The 27,959-nt window shown below is 32.6% G+C and overlaps 2 protein-coding genes across 2 annotated transcripts; both read left to right on the plus strand.

The window, feature by feature from the left end:
• The first annotated feature begins 13,523 nt into the window (after positions 1-13,523).
• On the plus strand, positions 13,524-14,411 carry LOC139526735 (uncharacterized). Its single transcript, XM_071321899.1, has one exon. It carries the CDS (start codon positions 13,524-13,526, stop codon positions 14,409-14,411), a length of 888 nt encoding a protein of 295 aa, XP_071178000.1.
• A 1,296-nt stretch (positions 14,412-15,707) lies between these two features.
• Positions 15,708-17,194, plus strand: LOC139526736 (uncharacterized). Its single transcript, XM_071321900.1, has 2 exons — positions 15,708-16,506; positions 16,653-17,194. Exons 1-2 carry the CDS (start codon positions 15,708-15,710, stop codon positions 17,192-17,194), a joined length of 1,341 nt encoding a protein of 446 aa, XP_071178001.1.
• Positions 17,195-27,959: the final 10,765 nt, after the last annotated feature.

Consider the following 27,959-nt stretch of genomic DNA (forward strand, 5'->3'; position numbering starts at 1 on the left):
AAATGTTTCCAACAAAAAGGCCAACCTGGATTCGTCTTTGTTTTGGTCTCTTGTGGAGAGTTGTCTCATTGGCAATCATACCATATCTTCTTTTTTATACACACCAGAGTTTCAAAGAATTTATATCAAACTCATGTAAGATCATAGGAAAACAAGTAATGGATCATCCATAGAACATTTTAAACAATTTTGGTACAAATCCTCTTTTAATAATGTACATTTGATAAGCCTTTCAATATGAGATATGACACTCTCAAAATTTGTTACATATTTGATTCAAGGTATTTATTGTATAACCATTTGTTTCAGTATTATATCACGAACAGTTATACATATAAAACATGTTGCATTTTGAAAGCATAAGTTTTATATTTCATTAATCTACTTTCTGTCAAATATTTTCATTTGTAAAATGATAACTTAATTTTCAAACTATCACCATACAAGCAGTTGCTACACTACAGGCCTCACGGTCATAAAACTTTGCTCAGTGCTCTGAGCAAAAAAATCATGCTCGAAACATGAAATCCAGCAATTTGATTGGTTGATTTTCGAGTCTGAGTACAAAAATCATGCTCGAAAGTTTTATGACCGTGAGGCCAGGTCTTTAACATTTTCCAAATATTTTGCAAGAATATTTTGTTTTATGACCTTTCAGATTCAAATAAAGCCAGTCTTCAATCTATAACATAATTTTCTACAAATCATAGTAACTTTTGTATTATTTCACCAAAATAAAAACATATAAAGAAAAATACTGCATAACAAAATAGTAACAATTCCAGGTGACAGATTTATCTGGGATTGTTTTTACTTTTGAAAGAACCAATTGCAAAAATGAAAAAGACAAAAACCAGACCATAAAATTACTACATTGTACTATTTTAAGCTTTTAAAAATTCAGAGGTTTACACAAATAATAAATTTAAGTCTTCTAAACTTCTTCAACAAGAACCAATAAACAAAATAAGTAATATGATTCTATCATCAGAGGCTTACACATAAATGTTCTTAATTTTAATAAAGCAAATTTGTGAGAATATTTACATTGTAAATCTTTCATTTTGAGTTTTGATTTTTTATTTTCATATAAAAAGTCAAGTTAAACTACACTATATACAAAACTAGATATAACCTTTAGCACATATATAAGTGTGTCAAGGGCAGATAATACATTATCTAAAAAAAGATTAACAGTTTTGTGTTAGGATTTATAATATATAAAAAATGTTTTTATAATTACAAAATTCACAATAATTTTGGAAAAAACTGGCCAAACCAATTCAAAACTGAGGAACACTTTCAAAAACAAATATCTCTTTCAATTTGTAGTTGTTGTGCAATTCTTTGAATGTTTGTACATGCAGTTTTGATTAAAGTGGCTGGGGTGTCTTCCTCTTTATTAGATTTTGAAGTAGAAGATAACAATCGGTCAAGATCATTAATTAGAAAATTGTTAGTTTTACATGTATTATGTTTATGGCTGTATTTTCTTTAAAAAAACACACACAATATTTTTGTTTTATTAATGTTGTTCAACTTTGCAAAATGAGAGAAGATACAGAAGTTTATTATAGAAAGTGTTGTGAATTTTCCTATTCTCATAAATATCAGGAAAACAAGTTAAGTGACCCGTTGTTTTTTCGTTTTTTTCTTTTCTTTTTTATTTGTTATGAGAGCTATCTTCTTACATTTTACTTTTTAAACTATATGGTGTATTTTTCTATTATCTCATTCATGTCAGCATGTCAGTATCATCATTTCCATCCTCCTGATCCTACACGATTTCATCATCAATATCGTCTTCCTCCTCGCTAACCAACGGTTCATCTATATCAGATACATTCCCGTTATCCTCACCTTCAATACTTTCGTCGTCTGATATATTTTGAAGGGCTGGTCCAGACACAATTTCTCCTAAACATTTCATACACTTGGCCTGCCGGAGGCCGCCATATTTGTTATTGTCGTCTGTTATTAATACATTTGTGTACATGTGAGAATCTCATGAATATTCATCCATTAAGTGTATAATGACCGCCCATTTCCTACGCTTGTCTCATTTATTGATTTTTAAATGTCACAACATTTATTTGGACGTTAAAAAGCTTAAAAAGCGTATACGCGGTGTAAGGGGGTAAGCGTAAAAAGCGTATATGCGTGGTAAAGTATTAATTATATTTTCCATGCATTATCTATACAAAATCTGACAATTATGAACATGAAGTATGCAAAAAGTCCAGTGACCCACACTTTTATTATATTTCAGACAATTTAACAAAACAGCTTTTTAATTTTAATTAAGACTCCTCCCCAGCCACCTTAAGCTATGAGGGTATATTGTATTGCATGCTCTTTATCCTGCTTGTTCTCAGACAAGAATTCAAAAATTCTGTTGATGATTTTATTGGAACTTGTTACTCTCACAGAACCCTGTTCTGTCGTTTCAGACAACAATGCTTTCAGTCCAGCTAACCCCTTTCTCTTTGTAGCAGTTCTCAAATGACGAAGTTTAAGATTTGACTTGGCAACTTTTAAAGCCATAGCTTTTGATATGACTTTTTTTAATAACAGTTGAAAATGTTGTCAAATTACATTGATATAAAAAGCACAAATATGGATAAAGACATGAAAATGATAATGTTTGTACATATAAATCAAAATCACACTTTCAATTTGTTGAGAATGGCGGTATCATCAATTGCATTGTGTGCCTCATAAGTTTCCCCCAAAGTTCATGAACAAGATTGGTTTGACTGTAAGATTTAACACCAGGCTTGACATGTTTAAATAAATCTAAGGCATCAACAAAACAGTGTACATAAAACAAAATTGCATAAGTGACCCTGAGTGGTGGACTGATTAATAAAGACACCTGTATAAAACTAGATATCACTGGAATTAGAATGTTCTCTAGTTTATAATGAAATAAAAATAATGTGTACTTTTAATATATTTAAAACATTCCATCCAATGAACATGGGGAAAAAAAGGTCTAATTTTAACATAAAAAACTTGAAACCAGGTGCACAGCTATAAAGACATGATCCATGCACAATTTTCATAATCAAAACTATATGAACTTTGTAGGTTTTTACCTGGCCTTTCAAACAAATCTTATTTCAGGGTACGGTCTCCTGCTCCGAAAAGAGCTACAGTCGCTGCAAATAAGTTTTCAATTTTCACTGCCAAAAAACAGCATGTTTACAGTGTTGTCTCCCCTACAAACATGTATATTTAATATAATTTTTGAAATTATTTCAATCATTCAATCTGTTTTAATTGAAAGGTAATGTAGGTCCTATTATTTTCCCCGAATTAAATAAAGTGCATAGTTTCTTTTTTTTTCACACAAATACAGCTGTACTAGTTTTCTTCATGTTTAATTTATAGTTATGTAGTAGGATGACACCAATATGAGCCTTTTTGGAACCAGTAAGTGATCAAGGGGTCCTTATTATTCATTTAGCCTCATATTTAGCTGAAATAGAGATAGCAATAGGGGTTTCTTTACATTGACAAGACCATTTTTTTTTGGAAAAAGAACGTGATTATGATTGTATATCAGCAAGATTAAACAGTTAATTATTTTCTATCTAAATGTTTTTAATTGCTTCGATTTTCAGACCCCGAAAAGCACAATAAAGGTAATGTAAGGGAACATAATCTAACTTAATGCATACATTAGAAATAGACAATTAGTTAACTAAGAGATGTATTCTAGTGAATGTATTGCCACAATTTTAGAATAGTGGTTAACTGCCATCTGAAGACTAGTTATAGAGAGATAGATATTTTTATTTTTCAAGTAAAATTTGGTACATATACGTGAAATACAATATATTACTATTTTAAACATAAGAAGTCCATTAAACGCTAGCACATTATAGAAAAACAAATGAGTAATCTATTTTTAAAATCTTATACCAAACATCTCTGTATAAAAGAGGGATGAAAGATACCAGAGGGACAGTAAAACTCATCAATAGAAAATAAACTGACAACGTCATGGCTAAAAATAAAAAAAGACAAACAGCCAAACAATAGTACACATGACACAACATATACAACTAAAGAGAAGCAAATCGAACCCCACCAAAAAACGGGGGTGATCTCAGGTGCTCCGGAAGGGTAAGAAGATTCTGCTCCAAATGTGACACCCGTCGTGTTGCACATGTTATAACAAATCCGGTAAATAGTCTTATTCGGAAGGTCAAATTCATGAAAGGGAAGGGGATTGTAGTTACGATGAAAGGAGGAACATATCCGATATCATCCGTTAAAAGGTTATACCATTACGGTCAACCAACTCGTGATGGCGTCCATAAAATTTACGAAGTGATGATTTCAACTTCACCATTTGGAACTCTTGGTTTAATAACGTCCTTGTGAGCAGCAACCCTCTATCAAGAAAATCATGACAGGAAATGCAAGCACGGGAATATCGTATCAATTGGAAGATATATACACCGTATGTAGTTGCTGCTGGAATGTTGCTACTTAGAAAATGAAAGTTCACAATTGGAAAGCTGAAATCATCTCTTTTGTCGTAAAGTTTTGTTTTCAACCGACCCTCATTGTCAATTTCTAGATGTAAGTCAAGATATGAGGCAGACTTAACTGTATCTGTAGTATCCTTCTTATCTTTCTTCATAAGAAGTTCCTGTCTGAAGTCAGACTCATAATAATAAAGAAACAAGTCGGCAAGAAGTGTGGCACAATTTGTTCCCATCCGTTGGAATGCCGACAGTCTGTTGAAAAACACGTCCTCCGAACAAATATGTTGTCAATCAAGAAATCAAGCATCTTGATAATGTCAGTTTCAGAGAATTTTTTGTTTGAATCAGAGTTATCCTTTACAAAGTAATATTTATCCCTCCCAAAGACAAGATACTTGTATCTGCTTTGGCCATTCTTTTTTATGAAAAAAAGCAATACCAAGTCTTTCAATTTGTCTTTTAGTTTGGAATGTGGAATACTTGTGTAAAGTGTAGAAAAGTCAAATGTTTAAATACTATTACAAGATGAAAGAGAGTTAGAGTGTATATACTCTAAAAGATCTTTGGTATTTTTAAGTATCCACATCTAATTCACGCCACCTCTAGAATAGGAAGTTTCACAATAACTTTGAAGCCCGTCTTTGATTGCTGATAAAATAGATGTTAATAATTTAGAAAGAGGTTTCGTGGAGCACTTGGAAGACCAAGCAATATACTGTTGCTTGTAAGGACACTTATGTAGTTAAGGTATCCAATACAGTGATGGAAGATCGAGTTTTTCATCTTTTGTTGAAGTTCAAATTGGAACATAGAACAGACCTATGATTATCCAGGATGTCCTCTTTGGTAAGTGTCAAGAGGGTATATGTTGAGTTTCCAAGTGAATTGTCAATACCTAATTATCTGTTTTATCAGCAATCAAAGCCGGGTTTCAAAGTTATTGAGAAACTGTCTATTATAGAGCAGGCGTGAATCAGATGTGGATACTTAAAAAGTCCAAAGATCTTTTAGAGTACATTCAATCTAACTCTCTTTCATCTTGCAATAGTCTTAACACATTTGACTTTTTTACACTTTACACAAGTATTCCACATTACAAAGTAAAAGACAAATTGAAAGAATTGGTATTGCTTTTTTTTATAAAATAGAATGGCCAACTTAGATACAAGCATCTTGTCTTAAGAAGTGATAAATCCTACTTTGTAAAATTAAAGGATCACTCTGATTCAAACAAAAATATCTCTGAATCTGACATTATCAAGATGCTTGATATCTTGATTGACAACATATTTGTTATGTTCGGAAGATGTGTTTTTCAACAGACTGTCGGCATTCCAATGGGAAGCATTTGTGCCCCTTTTGCCGACTTGGTTCTTTATTATTTTTTTAAAGGCTGAATTTATACAGGAACTTTCCAATTGTGAACTTTCCATTTCTAAGTAGCACCTGCATTCCAGCAGCACCTGCATACAGGGTATATATCTCCAAATTGATACAATATTCCCGTGCTTGTATTTATTATTATGATTTTCTTAATAGAGGGTTGCTGCTCACAAAAAAAGCTATTAAACCAAAAGTTCCAAATGGTGAAGTTGAAATCATCCCTTCGTAAATTTTACGGACGCCATCACGAGTTGATTGACCGTTATGGAATAACCATTTCACAGATGGTATCGAATATGTTCCTTTCGTCGTAACTACAATCCCCTTCCCTTTCATGAATTTGACCTACCAAATTAGACTATTTACCGGATTTGTTATAACATGAGCAACACGACGGGCGCCACATGTGGAGCAGAATCTGCTTACCTTTCCGGAGCACCTGATAACATCCCCATTTTTTGGTGGGGTTCGATTTGCTTATTCTTTAGTTTTATATGTGTGTCATGTGTACTATTGTTTGTATGTTTGTCTTTTTCATTTTTAGCCATGGTGTTGTCAGTTGATTTTCGATTTATGAGTTAGACAGTCTCTCTGGTATCTTTCGTCCCTCTCTTTAATAATAAGTGCAATAAATTTACTACACCTGACATGTATTATTTGAATCTGAAAGGCCATAAGACAAAATATTCTTGCAAAATATGTAGAGATGGATAACGCATGAATTGTCCGTGTACAGTTATTTAAGTGAAAACAATGTCAAAATTGAAAGTGAAACAAAAGAAAATCATTTGATTGACTAAGTCGATCAATAAAAAATCATTCTTATACAGGTAAAAACGTTGCTAAACATATAGTTTCAATTTAAGTGTTGCGAATATAATGCAAACGTTAACGTTATGTTTCCTGTATTAACGTCTTATGTTTATGACGTTACTTTTGTACCTTTGTATGGGCGCCTCGATATAGCTTTTGAGCATAAAAGTAACACAACGCAATGTATCGAGTGTTAGTCGTTTATTACAATATACTTTGGTACCGTGACGCCATGGAAAGTAAACTGAAAGCGGTGAGAGCAGGCCATAAAAGTGCTGTAACAAGCTTAAGACTTTTGAGAAAAACGGAAGAGGATTTGGAGATAGAAGAAAGTACAGAATTATTAGAAACACTTTCGCAAAAACAGAAGATTATTAGTGCTTTGGATGAAAAAATTCTTAACTTAGCAAAGGATGAGGATGTTGAAGATGAAATACTACAGACAGATGGGTATAAATTCTTTCTGAATATTGAAATTAGACACATACGTAAAAAATACTCAAATTCACCAACTTCGAATATAACCACCTTGCCTTATCAATCAACGGAAAATACGAATCAGCATAGTTCAGTAGAAAATACGTTTAGCTCTGTTCAACAACAAATGTACCATGTTCCGCCCAACGTTACGCAAAATCAGCAACTTCCGAAACTCACCTAGCCTACATTTACAGGAGAAACACTCATGTGGCAAACTTTTTGGGACTCGTTTTTTGAAAACCGTCAGAAACAAAGTACGAATATTCGTCAGAAACCTTGCATATATTGCTACGATATGCATGATCCCGCAAAATGCTTAAAAGTTCCAGATTATGAACACCGTATAACAATTATTAAAGGGAAATTCCGCGATTTTTTTTTATCATCTAATTATGTCCATCTTAACATAAAAAAACACATTTGCAAAGTTTAAAATTTATATTCCTTCTAATAACGGAGAAAATCAAGTATTTGCAACTTTTTTGGTTGAATTCTCGAGTGGGTCGTGACGTTTTAGCCCGATTTGTTGAATTCTGGGAAAAAATTAAATCTGTTTAACTCTTATAGCTTATCGACAATATACGTAATTAAAAGCGCACAGCTGACGAATGGTCGTAGTTATTAACCACAATATCGGAATGAACGAAAATGAATATGCATATACCGTTTTATATTGATTGAATTAAACTCCTATAAAATTATCTCTAGTAAATGTTTTCGAATAAATTTTATTAATTATTGTTTTTTATATTTTATATTTATTGAACATTTTTACTGATATTGAACTGAAAATATTTCAGTTCTATTTACCGTTATTGTTTTGATAATCATTTCAATGCAACTAATGTGTGAGCAGAGTGTGTATATTATTTTGTACAGGTCACTGTATAATTCTCGGCTTGCTGTCAATTCGTTTACCTTGTAGCTATTTAGCCGCAGGTGTGAGTTCAAGCGTACACAGGTATGAATGTTGTTGTTTGGAAATGCACGCGTCACACTGTCCCGATTTTTATATACGATGGACACCCGAATGCGAAAATTGTAAGTTCGTACGAAGTTGGTCCGGATCTCGTTAAAATACCAAAAAGTGACCGAAGCAAGTACGATGAATAACGACGTCTATACGATGGTGCCGAAATTATATACAATAGCAAAAGATGGACATACGAAGGTTAACCGAAGACGGGTATTTAAGCTTCATATCTCAGCCGAAGCCTACACGATGGATCACGAAGGCTATACGATGGATTACGATGATGGTGCGATGGCCATACGATGTCTAAAAGACGTCGTGTACAGCTTACGATGCATTTAAATTATATAAATTGTTTAATCAATATTGAATATATTTTATATTGTACATTTCATTTCTGGTTTAATCATAAGACGGAAGACCGTGGGCTTGAAGGGTAATATCACCCTTGTGGACACTCTAAAACCAATATGCTTCAAACTATTTTAACCACATTTGGTATATTGTTCCTCCTTGTAATGATCTGACATTTTTTACGTTCAAGGCCAAAGGTCAAGGTCATGCAGATGGACTTGTTTTTTCTCCTTGAAATAGCATAGTACACAGGAAATTGGTTCCTCATTTTTGTACTTGCTGGTTCTAAAGACAATATTAAAGGTATTTCCAGTTACTGAATGTTTTGGTTGATTTCTAAAAAAATAGTTTATGTATCAAATATGTATATTCAATTTACCATTTTCTGCATGTGTCATATACAAATATAGTGTCCATATTTGTCCCCAATATGTTACATACGAGGGGATGCCACGCTCGGCATTGCCTTGTTTGAACTGTAAAATGTGTGCACTAGTCTGAATAATCACCATAATTATGCCAATGTTTACTGATCTATCTTAAAGGCAAGGTAATGGGTTCATTGATCCCTTTTTATTAAAAAAAGCTCTTTCCAGGAGAATATCATAATAATATAGACTAAAAAAAGGATGTGGGGAAAGCAACAAATGCGGCAAAATATGACATATAGAAAACAAAATGGTTATGGAGTAAACATTCGTGTGACAACAACCCAGACGATACATAAAAAATCAGAATAATGAAGAAAAAGTTGGCTTCCCTATATACGTGTACCTGCAGTGTTGGTGTACGAGGCGCGTTTATGATTTTCATTATGTTACATGTACTTGATATAAAAAATTTACAAAAAATAATATTTTACTTGTGAAAGTAAATCTTGAGCCTGTAATAGTTGCTCTTCTTGTTCCATTTGAATTAATAGAAACAACGCTGTCGCCTTTCTTGTTCTCATAAAATCATATGATATGAGCTCCATGTTTTATGAACGTCTTTCTTAACTGTCGTATTAGACTGACCAGTGCATATCGCGCATGGAACTTTAAATGTATTTTAGCGAGAAAATTAACTTACATTTAGCTGGATTTATTGCCGTCGTAGTTCCATCTTGTCGCCTTCGTACTTTTATTCGATGGCAACACGACGGGATTACGAGGTCTTCACGAAGTCGTGTTGCCATCGTAAGACCTTCGGGTAGCTTCGTGATTCATTCGTGTAGACATCGTAATGTCAAAACTGCCCGATGGAAACGATGGAAACACGAAGGCAATACGATGTTCAAAGATGCAATCCCGGTGACATTACGATGGTGAGGATGGTGATACGAACTCAATACGAACCCTCAACATCGGACGCACCTTCGGGGATTTTTTAACATGTTAAAAAAAAGAACCCTTCCCGAAGTTTTCCCCGAAGGCTAGAAAAAGTGGCCGATGGTTCTACGACGGTTAAAGATGGCACTACGAATAGCCCGATCTTGATACGATCAGTCCCGATTTTGAAAATTTCCATAATCGTGTTGCCATCGGCGTAAAAATCGGGACAGTGTGACGCGGGCAAAAGGATAAACAGAAAGGATTAGAAAGAGTATGCTGTATTTAATACACTAAGATTTAATACACGATGAGAATAAAAATACAATAATTAAATTGTGTAAATTAATTGAAAATAAAATTCAGATTCATAATTCCGAAAGTGTATAAAAATAAAAGGAAACAATTTTGGATTACTTTCTTAGCGGCAATTGGCGTAAAGATTCAAATATGAAGTAAAAAATAGTAGTTTTAATCTTTAATAAAAACTAAATGCAATATTTCCCAATTTGATATACCATTGCACATCTGTTTGATATCATTAACTTTACCGAAATTTCGTTACTTGTATTCAACTCTGGCTGTGTTTAATGCTCATAAAACTATCGCAATTTTAAAGTTTTTAATTGAAAAAAAAAAATACAACATACAACATGGATGATTTTTTTTTTAGTTTAACATTTCATTCTTAGATAATTAAATTCATTTGACAATCATTTACACGAACTTTTTGTGAAAAGAATACCAATGATCTAAGCTAGGGCATTATTTTTTTGGGGGATTTTTGTACATTTTTTTTTTTTAAATTCTATGATAATATTTGTGCAATGTTGAACATGATACATTGTAGCCGTCATTAATCCAAATAAGTAATACAGTAGTTATATTTTAGTCATGCATAACTGATATTGAAGAATTTAGAATAGTTCGTCCATACATCGTTGTTCTTGAAACAATCATTATTAGTATACATGTAAGTTTCCTGACGTATAAGTGCCATTGAGGATGAGCTCTAGAGAAAGCAGACTAGTAGCGTTTCGTTAGTTTGTTTGTTGGGAAAGGAGAGGAAATGCAACCACTAGTACAGATCTAGATAAACGACAGAATTACCATACAAGCATTTATAGTCAACACAACCAGAAAGAGTTCTCATCGTTGGACGGGGAATATGAAGGCTTCCAAGAATGAACAAGTGACATGTCTAACTCTGAACAGTTAGAAAACGGACTATCGACATCGACGGCTTGTTCTTGATATTTGAAACTACATGCATATATACGTATACGTTTATGATAGTAATGAGTTCTTGAGTCTGACAAAAACTAAATTCCTTCATGGTTATATCTTGCCATACGTTTATATTGGTTTGTAAGGTGATTACTCAAAATCGTTATTTGAAGATGTAGATTCATTTCAATACAGAAATTTCGTCTATTATTAATTTACACAAGTGTATACCACGGAGAAGCTCTGAAGGTACAATACTCCCATTTTGTTTGGGTGTGAACCATCGATGTTTACAGCAATATCAAAGAATAAGATGATGATGGTAGAAAGAACTATGGGCGTCATGTGGCAAATATTACATGCATATCGGACCATGAGTTGTCAATCTGTATGAAAAGATTTCCAATGCAACCATATTATTGAGAAGGAATGTTTACATGCTATACTGTCGTACTAGCATTGCAGGGTTCTTGTGGCGTCCACCTTAGACAAACATCTTTTTAACGATGTTTTAAAAAAAAAGACAGAACCAATTTAATGTCATATTTCCCTTGAATACCAAGAAAGAAAATAAATCCCGAAATTAATTTGAAACTTTGATACTCAATAGTTTCCCAGCAAAATATTCACATCCCTTGGGGATAATTAGTGTTCGTCCAGTGGCATATATAACAATTGTGATGACGAATTCCTTCCTTTGTTCGAGAACAATCTTATTGAAATATAAATCTGTGATTTTACTATGTCCACAACTTCGATGAACCAAAGCAAATTATACATCGACCTGTATTTAAATCAAATTGGTTCTCTTCTTCTTCTTCTGGTATACAATAGTCTATCGACATTCGATGATTACATACTGTTGGCATACGTGGACTAGTCTATTTACAAAACTTTTACCCCAATTTATTCAAAATATATGTTTTTTTCTTATGTTCAATGTATCTATTTTAAATTGCGCTATAGTTCCGTAACTTTCTACCCAGTCGTATAAACGAATCGTCGACAAGTGCGTACATTTTTTTAAATCAATATTTCTGGTATGTTCCAATCTGTCCTTCACTATTGACAATGAGTATATATTACATTTTCCCAAATTCACCCTTGGAAAAAATATTTAAATAGATTTTAATTTCATCAAATCTTATTTTTTGGGTATTATTTATATTTTTATGAATAATATTCTTTACACCAGAAATGTTATTTATAAACAAGCGTATGAGTTTAGTAATGACAAGTAAGATGCATCTGATAGTTCAAAATGGAAAGTTATAAGATATCCGCCGTGTACACTGATCAATACCTGCAGATGCGAAACGATACATGAACTTGCAAGCCCGACAGGAAATCGCTTGAATACCTGGACGTGTCACCTCACACTCCTCACAATACATTTGGAAGTAATACCTTTAGCCATGCTGGTGATCAGATGAGGGAAGATCAGAATTTATTTGAAAAAAAGTTTATTTCTTTAAAGAATTATGAACAAATTAGATTTTCGAAAACAATTTTCCCGGAACACTTATTTATGATTTCAACTTTGACTTTTTACCTAATTCCAATATCAACAGTTTAAAAACAACAGACCATGGTAATTTAAAAAAATAAAAATATTTTCCGTATCAAGTTAGTCAGTCGGATAAAACAACCGTACGATTGACAAGATATCGACACGCAATTACGACTACATCGGTTACTGTAGTTTTGTTCCTTTGTGGTTTATAGACATATCGTTGTTATTAATCGGGAAAAAAGACAAAATGGCCGAACGCAGAAAATTGATACTCTAAATTTAAAATCGATGGTGATCGCCTATCTAGCGAATTAAAACTTTAATAACTATGAATTTGAGCATTTTTATACTGAATGAACATAATATCAATTTTTGATTTTTTTGCGAAGTTTCCCTTTAAGGTGGTATGGGAGTCTAAAATAAAAATGATAGAATTTGTTCATACTTTGCCAAAACGTAGTATCTATTGACACATGTTCAAAAATATAATAAAAATGATAGGTCACCGCGCATTTTCTCAAGCTACAGGACGGGACAAAATGACACATTTTGTATGGATTATACAGGAAAAAACACCATTTTGTGATTAGAAACTAAACAAAATGATAGAATTGTTAAATACTTCAGGGCAAGATAGCTTTCAGACACTGCTTTGAGAATATCAAAAGAAAAGATAGGGTCACCGTATGTTTTTTCCGGCTAAAATACAAAATAGGAAAATTCCATACAGAATCCTTCGGAAAATGCACCTTTTTAGAGTTACCTCCCCTTAAAATGACAATTTAAAAAAAAAAAATAAAAACAACCAAAAATAATTAATATTTGCAAAAATATCAATATTTAGAAGTTATATTCTTATAAATTGGTACTTTTAAATGAAAATGTTCATTAAACATCTGCATTCCTGTATCAAATTTTGCTAACTTGATGGAAAATCTGGACCTTTGATTCTCTGTTTTTTACAATCCAAGATGGAGGAAGACACCCATACCACCTTAAACACAAACAATTATGCATCAACGCACCGCGCAAGTAAATTCTGTTGCCGACTCTGTAACAGGAAGCATCATACTAGTTTATGTACACAGTATACTGATAGATCGTACTTCGATAAACCGTCAAATGGAACGTCAGTACACACCGTAGTCAACAATGAAAGTGTTGCCACTGCCACAAGTTTTCATTCGCCTACAGTACAATCCCGTTCTAGCGTATTACTGAAAACCGCCGTAGCACCCGTTTGGAGTGAACATCAAGGAATGAATACAAGTATATTGTTCGATGAAGGAGAACAGCGTTCTTTCGTGACCGAAGAATCAGCTTCGAAACTAGACATAAAGGCAGTAGGTACAGAAGTTATTCATCTTTCTGCATTTGGAAATGCAATCACTAAAGTTCGACACTTACCGAAAGGAATGATATACGTTGAGTCAATAGAAGGAGTAAACATACCCATTGAAGTCTTAGTAGTCCAAGCCATAGCAAGTCCGATCACCAATTATAGTGAAAATGATACCCGAAATTGCAAACATCTGATAGGATTACGATTAGCACCCCCGATCACAAACGACGACAAGTTTAGTATATCTTTACTGATAGGAGCAGATTTTTATTGGGATTTTATAGAAGATACCGTTATTAGAGGAAAAGGTCCGACAGCTGTCAAGTCCAAACTTGGTTACCTGGTGTCTGGTCCGACATCACCAGAAATGAATCGTAAATCGGGAGCCGTAGGAATGTTCAACATTTTGAAAAATCACAAACCGGAAGAGTTTAATTTAGAAGCATTTTGGAAATTGGAGTCACTTGGAGTAGTCGACGTAAGATCCAAGAAGCCATTTAAAGACTTACAGATTTAAATCAGTACTGTTTGGAGCGACCTGTTCCCCATTTATTTTGAACGCCGTTTTACTTAAACATCTGCAAAAAGAAGGATCCCAAACAGCGAAAATACTTGAGCGAGACCTTTATGTTGATAACATTTTATCAAGCGTTACTGATGAAAACGAGGCCTTAATTACTTCACAGAATTCAAAGCATGACAACTGATGCTAAAAGCTTGATTTAACCTTCGATCGTGGACTTCGAATAATGAACAACTTCGTCAGCAAGCCGCCAAAGAGGATGTATTAGACACCGACAAACAGACAAAAATCCTAGGAATGCGTTGGAACGTTGAAAATGATGAACTCACATATGCAAAACGGACAAATGTACCAGCACAAGGAGATGAAAACAATATTACAAAACGTGAAATTTTGAAGGAATCATCAAAAATATATGACCCGCTCCGATTATTGAGTCCAGTTAGCATTAGAGCTAGGATACTAATACAAGACTTATGGAAAGGAGGTTTCGACTGAGACGAGCTATTGCCACATACGCTACAATCAGAATGGACCCGTTTAGCTCAAGACATAGAAACCGCTACAGAAACCACTTTTTCTAGGCACTATTTTGATGAGATTAGCGAGTCATCCGGAAAAGTACTGCAGGTATTGGTGGACGCAAATATAAAAGCCTACGGAGCAGTTGCGTATTTAGACAACGGAAAGGACACTTCACTGGTAATGGCAAAGACAAGAGTAGCGCCTCTTTAAAAACTTACTTTACCGCAACTAGAGTTAATGGCTGCTGTAATAGGAGCCCGTTTAGCACATCATCTTCAAACTACATTAACATGTTCAAATATTACACTATGGTCAGATAGTCAAATCGTAATACCGTGGATAAAGACTATCAAAACATTAAAACGTTTCAAATAGAATCAACGAAATCAAGAAATTAACAGACAACTGTGAACGGAAGTATTGCCCGACAAATTACAACCCTGCTGATTTACTATCACGTGGTATGACTACGAAACAGTTCAAGGAAAGCACGTTATGGAGAGAAGGACCGATTTGGATAGGTGATAAATCAAAACACCCGAAAACATTTATAGAGACAGCTTTATCCGTATTAACCGACGACAACAAAGAAACATTAGACGATGAAGAGAGCAAAACTTGCGAACATAATATTCAGTTTTGAATAGACAGAATTATAGATATTAACAATTATGGATCATACAAGAAACTTTTGCGAGTGTCAGCCTTTGTCCAACGATTTATTCACAATTGTAGAACACTTAAATCTTTCAGAAACGTTGGGCAATGACACCAGATGAACTACAGCACTCAACAATATTATGGATACGATGTTGTCAAGCTATCGCATACCAAGATGAAGTTCGCGCTCTAAAGCTAAAACAGATACAGAAAACTAAATTGCCACGACTTCGACAACTTCGGTTATATTTAGATAACAACGATTTAATGAGATGCAAGGGAAAAATTCATAACACGCCAATACCCGAATCGGCAAAACACCCTTACCTTTTACCGCCATATCACCGATTATCGGAACTTATTGTATTGAACTCACACGAACTAGTTTTACATTCTGGAATTAATGCCACGGTTACGCAAGTTTGTCAAACAATTTGTATTCCGTCATTGCGTCAATTTACGCGCAAATTACTGCATAGATGTTCAACATGTAAACGAGTTATAGGAAAACCATACAGGGCACCAGACCATCCCCCGTTACATAAAATACGACTTCAAGAAGCCCCATCGTTTACCGTCACTGGTGTAGATTTTTCTCTTCATATCAAGGAAAAGAACGGAACATTAATTAAATCATACATTTGTTTATTCACCTGTCCATCGACAAGAGTCGTTCATTTAGAGGTTGTACCCGACATGACAGAAGAATCATTTTTGTTAGGATTCAGAAGATTTACATGTAAAAAATCCTTACCAAATGTTATGATGTCAGACAACGCTACATCTTTTATTTCAGCATCACAAGAGATTAAACAACTGTGTGAATCCCAGAAGATCAAAAAGACATTATCTACGCATGGAGTCGAGTGGAGATTTATCCATAGCCGAGCCCCATGGTTCGGGGGTGGGTGGGAGAGACTTATCGCATTAACTAAAACGAATTTAAAGAAAATACTTGGACGTGCATTGATTAACATGGAGACACTGCAAACGTTAATTTCCGAAATTGAAAAGATTTTAAAGATCGACCAGTGACTTATATATCTACAGACATTGATGACAGTGAACTATTAACACCGGCACACCTACTATATGGTCGCCGTATTACATCTGTACCATATCCGAGAATTGAGATAGATAATATTGATGAACCTTACGTATTGAACACGTCTGTTGCTTCAAAGCGTGCACAAAGACTTTCGTTTATAATTGCACAATTTTGGAATCGTTGGAAGTCCGAATATTTAACAGCACTGAGAGAGTTTCAGAAGAAGAGTGGAGACAACAAAATCAACATCCGAGTCGGAGATATTGTGCAAGTTCATGACGACAAACCTCGAAATCGTTGGAAAATAGCAATTGTCGAAGAATTAGTTGTTGGAAATGATGGTTTAATCAGATCTGAAACTATTAGGACTAACAGTGGCCGTACGACTCACCCGATTGTCAAACTTTATCCGCTGGAGATCAACGAAGAGGAACTACCAAATACAGCAGATGAGACGAATGAAGTTGGTACCAGAACAACACTGCATATGCGAAAGGCAGCTATGCGTGCAAAGGAGAACATTAAATCTTGGACAAATTCTTAGAAGACATTAATTTTGTGTCCGATTTTCAAATTGTTATAGAGAATGTTAATTTTTAATTTCATCATAGTGATTTCAAGAGACTGTAATTGCCCATCACATTTTAAATAATATTTTTTCGTTTCAATTATAGACATTTAAAGAAATATTTGAATTTTATACAACGATATACTGTTGTGGCCACCCAGTATGTTGAGAATATAATGCAAACGTTAACGTTATGTTTCCCGTATTAACGTCTTATGTTTATGACGTTACTTTTGTACCTTTGTATGGGCGCTTCGCAGTTGGAAAGCAGGTCACGGTTTGACCCCAAGTTTATCAGCAACAATAGAGTCACGTGACCGTGAAAATTCAGTAAAAAAACGGATGAGACAAACCTCTTTTTAACTCACTGAATACTATTGTCGTAATAAAAACTTATTGACCTAACTAATCTTGAGTATCCATAGTTTATTCTCGTCAAAGCTCACACATCAAATCAAAGTCCTTTATTCTTTATTTTATCTGCAAACTTGGAGTTTGGGTGAAAATTGTCAAGTCTCCTGAACGAAAAATCTAAATATTTACGAGGAAACTAAATATGATGGGCTGAATTTAAATTTAATAAAGCATCTCATTAAGACTCGATATGAATATCTCGGCAATAGAATGTTGGATACGCAAACGTCAAATTGATTTCAAACCGAAGCGGTGGTTTTTATGCCGATTTGTTCAAGTAACTTGTAACTTGTATTGCATAACTTCCTCCAATAAAGGAGCACCTCAATCAATGAGTATTCCACCACCAGTTCGAAAGTACATATATCTTAATCTTTAAAATATAAAAGTCACACAGGTAGATAACTATCATCATTAAAAGGAATATTTAAAATGTTTTGTATATACACATGTATCGGCATAAAAATATGAGCTAGTTCAACGTCATTAAATTTAAAATTTAAAATACTTCCTCGATATTTACAGTTTATTTACAAGCATATTACAAGTGGTTATCTCCCCTTAATATCACCAGTCAAAAATAAAAACCCAGCAAAATGCATAAAAATTAAAAAAGGAGTTTACTTTACAAAAATTAGAAAGAAAATAAACTAAACTCAATTTATAACTATGTTATGATAATATAAAGAAGAGATACTTTCTCCTATTTTTCAAAGAAGGACTAAATGTAAATATTAAAAGACAAAATATTACTGCAGTAAAATAAAAATAATTCAAAAATGTGGATAATGACACCTATACATGTAAAATGAAAAACCTAGCTATATTGAAAGAAATTAGATCTGGCGGATGAAATATACTACATGTAATTTTTATATGTGGGATCATTCCTAGCAGAATTTTTTATAAACACTTCTGATTATATTTAATGCAATAAAACATAGTTTATACAATTTCCATAATCTTTCTGAAAATTGATATAATTATTAAATAAATAGTACTGATCATATATATTTTATATTCTATAAAGTGTGACCAAGTTGAACAGTAAAATACAAAAAAAGGATTTATAAGTTTTATACCAAAAACATTGACAGAAGTTCTGTAAAAAAATATGCTTTAAATTATAAGTGAAAGTGACACAATTTTGAATTTCAGAATCATTATTATTGTAAAATTGAACTATTAGATTAGCTTGCACAGTAGCCCTTTGTCTTATTTCTCAGGGTATTTTATAGATTATGAAAGTAAACTTTTTGGAAAAAATGGGGCTTCTTCTCTTGAACAGGTTGCTGTATCAGCTTCTTTAAATAATTACATATTTATAAACAAAGTTTTGTGTATATACTTTACCCGAATACTAGTAATAGGAAATTAAATGAAACTGGTGGGACAAATCTGGTGCATTTTACTTCAATAATGATCAAAGATGCTTAAATTTGACAAGAATTTGCCATTTGAATCAATTCAATTTTGTAAGAACACATCTCTATGAATAAACTTCTTGTTTGGCTGACTTGGCTTGATAAGCTAGTTTTTGCTCTTATTACCATAAAATTGAGAATAGAAATATAGCTTACTAAGTAAAGAGATAATAATATAAGCAAGATTTTATTAACTGACCTTCATTTTCTTTTTTCATATGTTTTTTTCCTACAGAATTTTCTTTGCAATGCATTTTCTATTGCTATTTTTGTGCTTTTGTCCATCCATACAGTAGGCATTCAATAATTTGTCATATCTGTCAGAATTTTCCAAGACGTTTACAGTTTAGCTTTAAACGCAAGAAAGAAGATCTTTGTTTGTTGTTTCACTTTTCCAATGTGTAAATTTTTACTATGCACATGACCCTGACACATATTTTGTTATAAACGTTACATGACGTATGTTGAAAAAAGAAAACAATGTCACCGTCAATTTGTGTAGGGGATCAAAAGGGGTTTTAGTTACTTTAAAATACAAGTATCGTATGGAATTGTGAAAATTCACAACTTTTAATCAAAATTTCATTCATGTCTTTTATAAAATCAGTATTTTAGAGCACTTTGAAACAGGTACAATGAAAATTGATGTATAAAAGTAAAAAATGATGGCTTTAAAACAGTGTATAAATTTGAAATAGGTTTCCCGGTTTCATTTAAGATTATAACCGTTCTTTTCTGTATTTGGATACGCAAACGTCAAATTAGGAAAAATCGATTTTTTTTGGCGAACAAAAAAGATGGCTATTTTTTTTTTAGAACGGACAGGATAAAGGAATAGCAATAACAAGCTATTTTTTGTAATGTTTTTATGTCGTAAAGAAATTATATTGGTCACAAAATCTACAAATTTTAAAATTTAATTGTAATAAAAGCATGACAAGTTGCAAAAAATACTTTAAACGTCAATCTTTTAGCCGATTGATTTGGCGGACTTTTTGACGTTACGGACGACTGTAGCGCCACCTAATTAATTCCCCCTGCTATTGTTGCTGATAAAGCTTGACGACAACGGACGTTTCCAAGGACTTGCTTTCCAACTGTTCGATATGTAGATTTTGAGCATAAAAGTAACACCGCGCAAAGTATCGAGTTTTAGTCGTTTATTACAATATACTAAGTATGAAATTAAACAGACCTAAAAAAATCTAATTGCATGAGTTCGCTTAATGTCTTTATATCTATATTTATGTTTATATCGCTTATATATTCATAGGAGTTTATCAGAGGTCAATTCGATATTTAGTTAGATGGCGTCTAGTCTAAAGTACACACGAAACGAAGCTATATGTTATCGATCTCATGCCCTGTAAATTGTTTAGTTCAATAGTTTGAATAAATGTTTAACATAATTATAAATCAAATATGAGAATTTGAGTCAAATCGTTTAACATAAATTTGAAAGCTATTGCCCCTTTACATGAATGTAATGCATGCTGTAAAGTGTGGAATGGTCTTTCCTATCTTTTTTCATTACTTGGTGTTTAAACGATTTCTTTCAGTCAGACTAACTGCAATTAGAGTTGGTAATCATATAATTCCTTTTGAAGCACCATGTCTTATTTCTGTGTTGATTGGAAATATCATATATTTTGGTTATGTTCACTCTATAAATAAAAATGGTAAAATGAAAAAAAGTGCAAAATTCTGCCAGCCGGGGTAGGAATATAATCTTTCTTTGTTTTGGTATGAAATAAGTGCAGACTAGTATTCTTTATTGTAATATGTTCCCTAGTAAGAAGTATATGCATCATATGCATTATTACTGGTTTAAAGTGTGTACTCCACTTATGTTAAATGTATCTGAACAGTGTGATTGGACAAAAACTACAGTATCAACTGATCATTCCTGCTCAAACTGAGGGATGCATCAGGTGTAGAAAAATATGAAATAATTTTAAATACAGGTGAACTTTTGATAATTTGGTTAAATTATGTATTCACTGCATGAAACATTGGACATTGTGGAAAACTCTTTCAAAGCACGTTAACATTTGTCGTAGCTTGAAAGTCTTCAAAATATGCCAAACCTCAGAACATACAACCATGTTAAAATCACAAATCACAACGGAAGAATACATGGTAAAATGTCACACCAGAATCCAAAGATCAGCCATAACGAGAATGCAATGTGAACGATCTCTCTAGAACTTGAAAAGAGGCGTATAAATATTATATATCAATATAAATATTCCCGGTGAACAAAGACTATGTAAAATTGTGATTGATCTAAAATTATGTAACAATATTTTTAACGAACTCTTTCGAAAGCCTTACACTTTAAATAACTTTGGCGTCCCTGATCTTTCCTCAATGGAAGAAATGCTAAATATAAATCAAAAGAAAACTGTAGCAAATTGTATTATTGACTGTTCAGTTTTGAAATAAAGCAATTGTCATATCGTGTATGAACTACACGTCTACATATCTTGGCATATATGTTTGTAAATGTATTTACTTATTTCGTAAATTTTAGTAACAAAGTTATGTTTCATTAAATCATTTTCAAAATTTTAAATAGACTACAGCCTATTATTATTAAGGTGCATCATAAACCTTTTCGGTTGGCTGATTATTTTGTATTTTCATACATGTATTAATATATTTAATCAAGTTGCACTATAATACATAAGTCTACTTCTTCGTCATAAAAAATCAGGAACGTTAATTTACAAATACTGAATCTTGAGTTGGCATTGATTAAGAGGAAGAATAACTGAATACCTTAACTATTATATGCAAAATACGGCCTGGCTAGTATTGGATACTGATATCTTGGTACAGAATTAACTGTTAAACATAAGCTTTGAACAAATCAAAATTTCAATTTGCTTTCACGTTTTATGACAAACAATACGCAAAAATATACTTTTACACGCTTAAGATGAAGTGTTGAAATAATTCTGGGGTAAGCGATGTTTGGTAGGGACTGTTGTACTGTCCAAATTGTTTTTTTTTTGTCCAATTTGAATAATTTATTTACATTTTTGTAATTACAGAAACTCTGAAAGAAAAGATCATAAAGAGCTGTGACGTCGAATTAAGTATGTTTATTTTTGAATTGAATCAAAACTGCTATTCATATAATTCATAAGCTATTGATATGCTCTACACAAGTACAAATAGAACAGCTATGATGATATTTTTAATCATCTCAAATTTTAACTAGAACTGTATATTTAGACGTTAAACCATTCACAAAAATTCATTATATAATAAAAATCGTTGAAAGGCTAATAGGATACGATTACAGATGGGAAACTGTTAACCGGAAAATTTTCCGGCCTTCTTTTATTTGAGATAATCTGACTGAATCAAAATTCGAAATGCATTAACATCTCAATTTCCCGGTACTTTTTAAAAACAATCATTATTAGTTATAATCCTGGTGTCTATGACGAGTTTACTTACACAATAAAGATATTATTTATTAATATTTCAACTATAATAAAAACAGTCTGATAAAGACCGTTCTCTGTCATTTTTTCTTTCAACAATGACTTACAATCAACCTTGTCAAAGTACAAACAATTTGAAACTTGTAATTTCTAATCGTTTCTTTTTAAACAATTTACTAGGACTGGCTTATACATGAACTGTTCTTAAGTTTAAACGGTTTTAAGGTCATCTTACAAGTTTCACCGTAGCAGGAATAAATAAAATAGATTTAGAAAGAGGTTCATACTACATTTACAATAAGAACTTTGCTATACATGTCATGTATATAAAACCAAATGTTTTTTTTCAAAACAAATATTTTATGTCATTTCGGCTCGGATATTAAACAATTTGGAGAGAAAGTATTAATTCAAAGGAAGTGGATGTAGCAATTATGGGCCATCGTGCGGTTGTCAACGTTTGGAAAAAAAACCAATCCGTATACAACTGAACTGCATGCTAGTAAAATTAAGCATAATCATAAAACATATAATATGTAATGAGATTTAATGTGTCAGTGAAGGCCAAACAGGGCTGTTACAGGTCACCATAAGTAACAAGCTTTAAAAATCAGTTGCCATTGGTTATATTATCGATATATTTCAATCATTTAACTTGTGTAGATCCTATTTCCATCTCAAAGAGTTATTCGGGTGGTTCTGTAACCTAAAGATAAACACAAGACATCGATTATACAACATCTCTTTTTCAAACAGACTTACCTTATTAATGCATCTGAACAGCTAAACAGACACAAGAAAATTTTGTGCAGTTGACAAATATCGCCTTCTCATTTTTAATCTCGATGAACGGAAAAAACTAGGTGCAATATAAACCAATAGAATAAATAAACTTAGCTTAATAGTAACGGTGACATATATTATGATGATGAATGACTGCGTCACGTCCAGCGGCAAATTAAATGTATATCCAGGAGAAGAACATGTTGTTCGGTGTGAGCCAAGGCTCCGTGTTGAAGGCTGTACATTGACCTATAATGGTTTACTTTTATAAATTGTTATTTGGATGGAGAGTTGTCTGATTGGCACTCATACAACATCTTCCTATATCTACATATACATGCAGTATGAATATATACCCTGCTTGGTAGTAGATCGACGCGCTGATCCGAATGTTTAACGTGTGAGTTTACACGGTAACAGTTCGCACGAAGGAAAGTCAAAGTTACGATTACTGGCTGACAATGCTGAAGCTGAGAGTGAAAACCTTTTCAGAGGTTTAGGAAAGCGTTTTATCTATTATATATAGATCCCCATTTGACTTTCACGAGTCTGGGTATATTTGATTGGAAGTTGGTGGGGCCATACTTAGAGATTTTCCATTGTTCCATATTACCTGAGATAAAACTTCACATTTCCCTAATGTTGAGTTAAGTACCATAAATATATTGAACATAAATAAATATTTCCGGATTAAAACTAAATAAAAATAAAACAGAAAGAATTCGGATTGGTACACTCAAACATGGTAGGGATAAATTAGATGAAATTAATTTTACGGATAAACCCGTAAAAGTTCTAGGAATATATTTCGGCATTAATAAAAAAGATTGTTATAAATTGAATTTGGATACTAGATTTGAAAAGTGTCGAAAATTAATAACCCCGTGGAAAAAATTAAACTTAACAATCTTAGGTAACATTCTAATAGTTAAAACCCCCATTATACCACAATTTACATTTTTAGCGAACGTTACAGTTTTAAGTAACTCAAATTTGTAGAACTAGAAAGTGAAATCTTCAGTTTTATATGGAATGGTAAGAAAGATAAGGTTAAACGATATACATTGGTAGCACAATATAACCAAGGAGAGCTAAATATGACCGACATACAAAGCTACTTCTCCTCTCTTAAGATACAATGGGTCTCTACATTGCTGCAGGTAAAACAGGATAACTGGATATTGATCCCAAAGCTATTTTTAAATAAATTAGGGGAAAATTTTCTTATTTTAAGAATGAATTTAAATAAACAAACCTTCAAAAACTAGATATACAACAAAAGATATTCCAGATTTTTACTTAGATAAATTAAAAGTTGGATTTTTATTAATGAAACCAAACACAAAGAATTGAAAACCTTTGTCGAGATAGGAAAGCAAGTATTATGGGGTAATAAATTTATCAACTTTCAAAACAAGTCGCTTATTATGCATAATTAGATACTATGTTAACCTCTTCAATTTCTTAAACATTTTAAGAGGTACGCTCTTGTTGATTCAGAAATACATGCCTCCGCGTGCAAAACTTCAAACTGCATTATCTCTACAGCAACAATAGATATCTCAAATCTGTTAAATGATAAATGATCTACAGTTGAAGGACAACATTATAGAAAAAGAATTGGGACAATTTCAAAGTTCACCAAGGTCACAATTTATCATCAAATATATGATGCAATACCAAGCTTAAGAACCGGAAGTCGTAGAGACACGGGACTAGCACCATTCAACTCAGGATCACTTGACCATTCAAATATCACAAGGTCAAGGTCATAGTAAACTGTGAAGGTCAAGGTGAAATTTCATCATGACCTGACATCGACCTCAAATTGAAGGTCTTGAATTACTGATCATCTTTGCAGTTTATCGTATGTTGATATCTGTTACCTTTAAAAAGATATACACAAAATACTCTACTTTTAAGAATCATCCCGTTGTATCTTTTGAAAAGACAGTCGGACCTTTATGGGCTTATAATATAAAATGTAGAGCTCGTCGAGAGGAACATTTTATACGCTGTATGTTTGCAGCAAAGTCTTATCGTTTTCCTAATATGTAAGCTTGAAATTGCAGTGTAATTTTATTTTGCACTCTGTGACCTTTGACCTTGGGTGCATATTGAAGGTCACATAAATTAAAGATTATTGGTGAAGGTTCAAGGTCTCTATGACTTCCGGTTCTGAAAATAGAATTTTTCAAAAATTATTTATAATTTTTAAAGGGAAATATCTCCTTATAAGGATAGTAACAAATTAATTGTTTATGTTTATAAACATTGCCATCTGTTCTTGTACATGCTGTCATTTTCAATTACATTCTACTTCTAATACTTTTTGAGAAAAATGCAAATATAAAAAATTGCTACAAGGGGATATAACTCTCAAAGGGGATGATGAAATCCTATGCAGCCTCATGTGGTAATACATCATGATGATATCTACCTATTGTCCATATAAGGTCATGATATCTTTTAAAACATTAAAGGAGGGCCATGTTGAAAAAAATCAATAAAAGGGAGATAACTTCTAAAGGGGATGATGAGATCCTACAAAAGTTCATCTGGTAAAAGTTCATGATGAGGTCTATCGATGGTCCATATTTGGTCTTGATTACTTCAACAGAAAGGGGAGGAGGCCCTGTCAAAAAAATGTTGGAAGAAAAAAAAGAAAAAGAAAAAGAAAAAGAAAAAAAAACATTAGAAAAACCAATAAGGTCTTTCCCATGTAGGGGAAAGACCTTAAATATTGGCATAAATAAATAGAAAAAGAACTAGAAATTGAATTACAATTTTACCAAATATATGTTTAAATTTATACATCAACATTTTAAACTGAAAACGTTAAATGTTAAGATGGAAATTGACAAGCTGCATTTAACCAAATAGAGAAAATCTCCACAAATGGTATATCGAACCTAGCCCATATTGTCAAGTTTGTCAACTTAATGACATATATCATCACTTTTTTCTTGAATGTTAATTTCTAAAAGAATTTCGGGAAATTATAAACAAAATTTTATCTCCAATGAACTTTAATAAAAAAATCAACTTAAAAGATATAGTAATAGGTTACAAAAAAATATATAGCAAGTATATTGGATTCAATATAATACTGACAATTATAGGATTTGCAATATAACAAATCGTACTATGTATCCAACAAAAGAAATAAATCTACTTATGTATTTATTCTCTTTAAATCTGAATTTGATGAATACGTAAGATCCTACAGTCTAGACAAAGAATACACTGCAGTTCGAGTTTTTTAAAATTTAATTTAAAGAACAAAAATTTACAAACAGATACCTGAACTATATAAATAATGAATACAAATACCCACCTAATAAATTTAAAATCTAAGCAGAAAAAATGTAAAATTGGTTAATTCCACGATATATATTCATTTAAACGCAGCCATGCTCTCACTTTTAAACAAGGTTCACCATCCGATCAAGAAAATCGATATTCCACACACTTAAATCATGCAATTGATAAACGAGATGAACCTACAGTAGATACATAATTTCGGACAAGTGTATTATATTATTATTGAAAACTGTATTTAATCGTAAAAAGAGTAAATAATTAATTTCGGACTAGTGTTTTATATTATTATTTCACATTGTAAAAAATTGTATTTTTCTAATATGAAATATAAGAAAATAATGTTTATTTATAATATGAAACCCTGTTCTTAAAATTATCAGGATACCTTACCGCTAAAGCTGTTGCGGTAAGGTCATTGTTAACAGCTTTAGTGCAATAAATTTATATTCAAGTGTTAAAAAAGTACCATAATTTCATAGATCTCAACAACTCTGGCAGCATATAATTCGATACCTGTTTTTTTTTTTACATCTGAACCACAGGTATCAATTATATTTTATCTGTGCAACGGAAAAAGAGATAGAGATGGATATACCTTTACTATACACCATACAGCAGATATGTTTGACAATTGAGTGCAGCGGCCCGGGGTCAGATTTCAGACTGGGTACAAGGAAAGATTCTCCGGATGATCAAGAGGTCCCAGCTCAACTGTACTGCACACCTCTATTTATTTTCTAACGTTATGTTACACGTTACCATGATGAGTTAACCGTTTTATTTTTCAACTATTAACGATACACTAAGTAATAGTAAAAGTTCAATGATAATTTAGTATTGATATTAAAAGACCTCCGTATAAAAAGGGGTGTTCAGATCCCCGAGTCCGAAGGATACAAATACCCATATAGGGGTTAAATTTATATTTTTTAGCCAACTTTTCAAAATAACGATTTCTTATTTAATAGATCAGGCAATCAAAACCCCCACACAGACCTCATTTATAACTGACCAATGAATAGTATGCCCAACAACTTCATGCTATATATACTTGATGTTTTTGATCTGTCAGTAATCATGAAATAGAATCGTAAAGATCAGACCTTAGAAAACAGTAAGTAAACTCTTCCAACAATTAGCTTTTTAAACAGCTTGTTCAAGAACTTCTAATCGGACAGTCCTAGATGCATAAGGTCCTTCACAATATTCATCCGGTAAATGTTCCGTTTGTTTCTGATTTGGTAATTTTGCTACATTAAGATACATGCGAATGCAAAATAATTAGTTTTGTCTATTCAGTCCAATTAATTAATAGATCTTGCTTTATTTGTGTTTTTTTAA

Source organism: Mytilus edulis, chromosome 6 (assembly GCF_963676685.1).
Source record: "Mytilus edulis chromosome 6, xbMytEdul2.2, whole genome shotgun sequence".
Classification (NCBI taxonomy): Eukaryota; Metazoa; Mollusca; class Bivalvia; order Mytilida; family Mytilidae; genus Mytilus; species Mytilus edulis.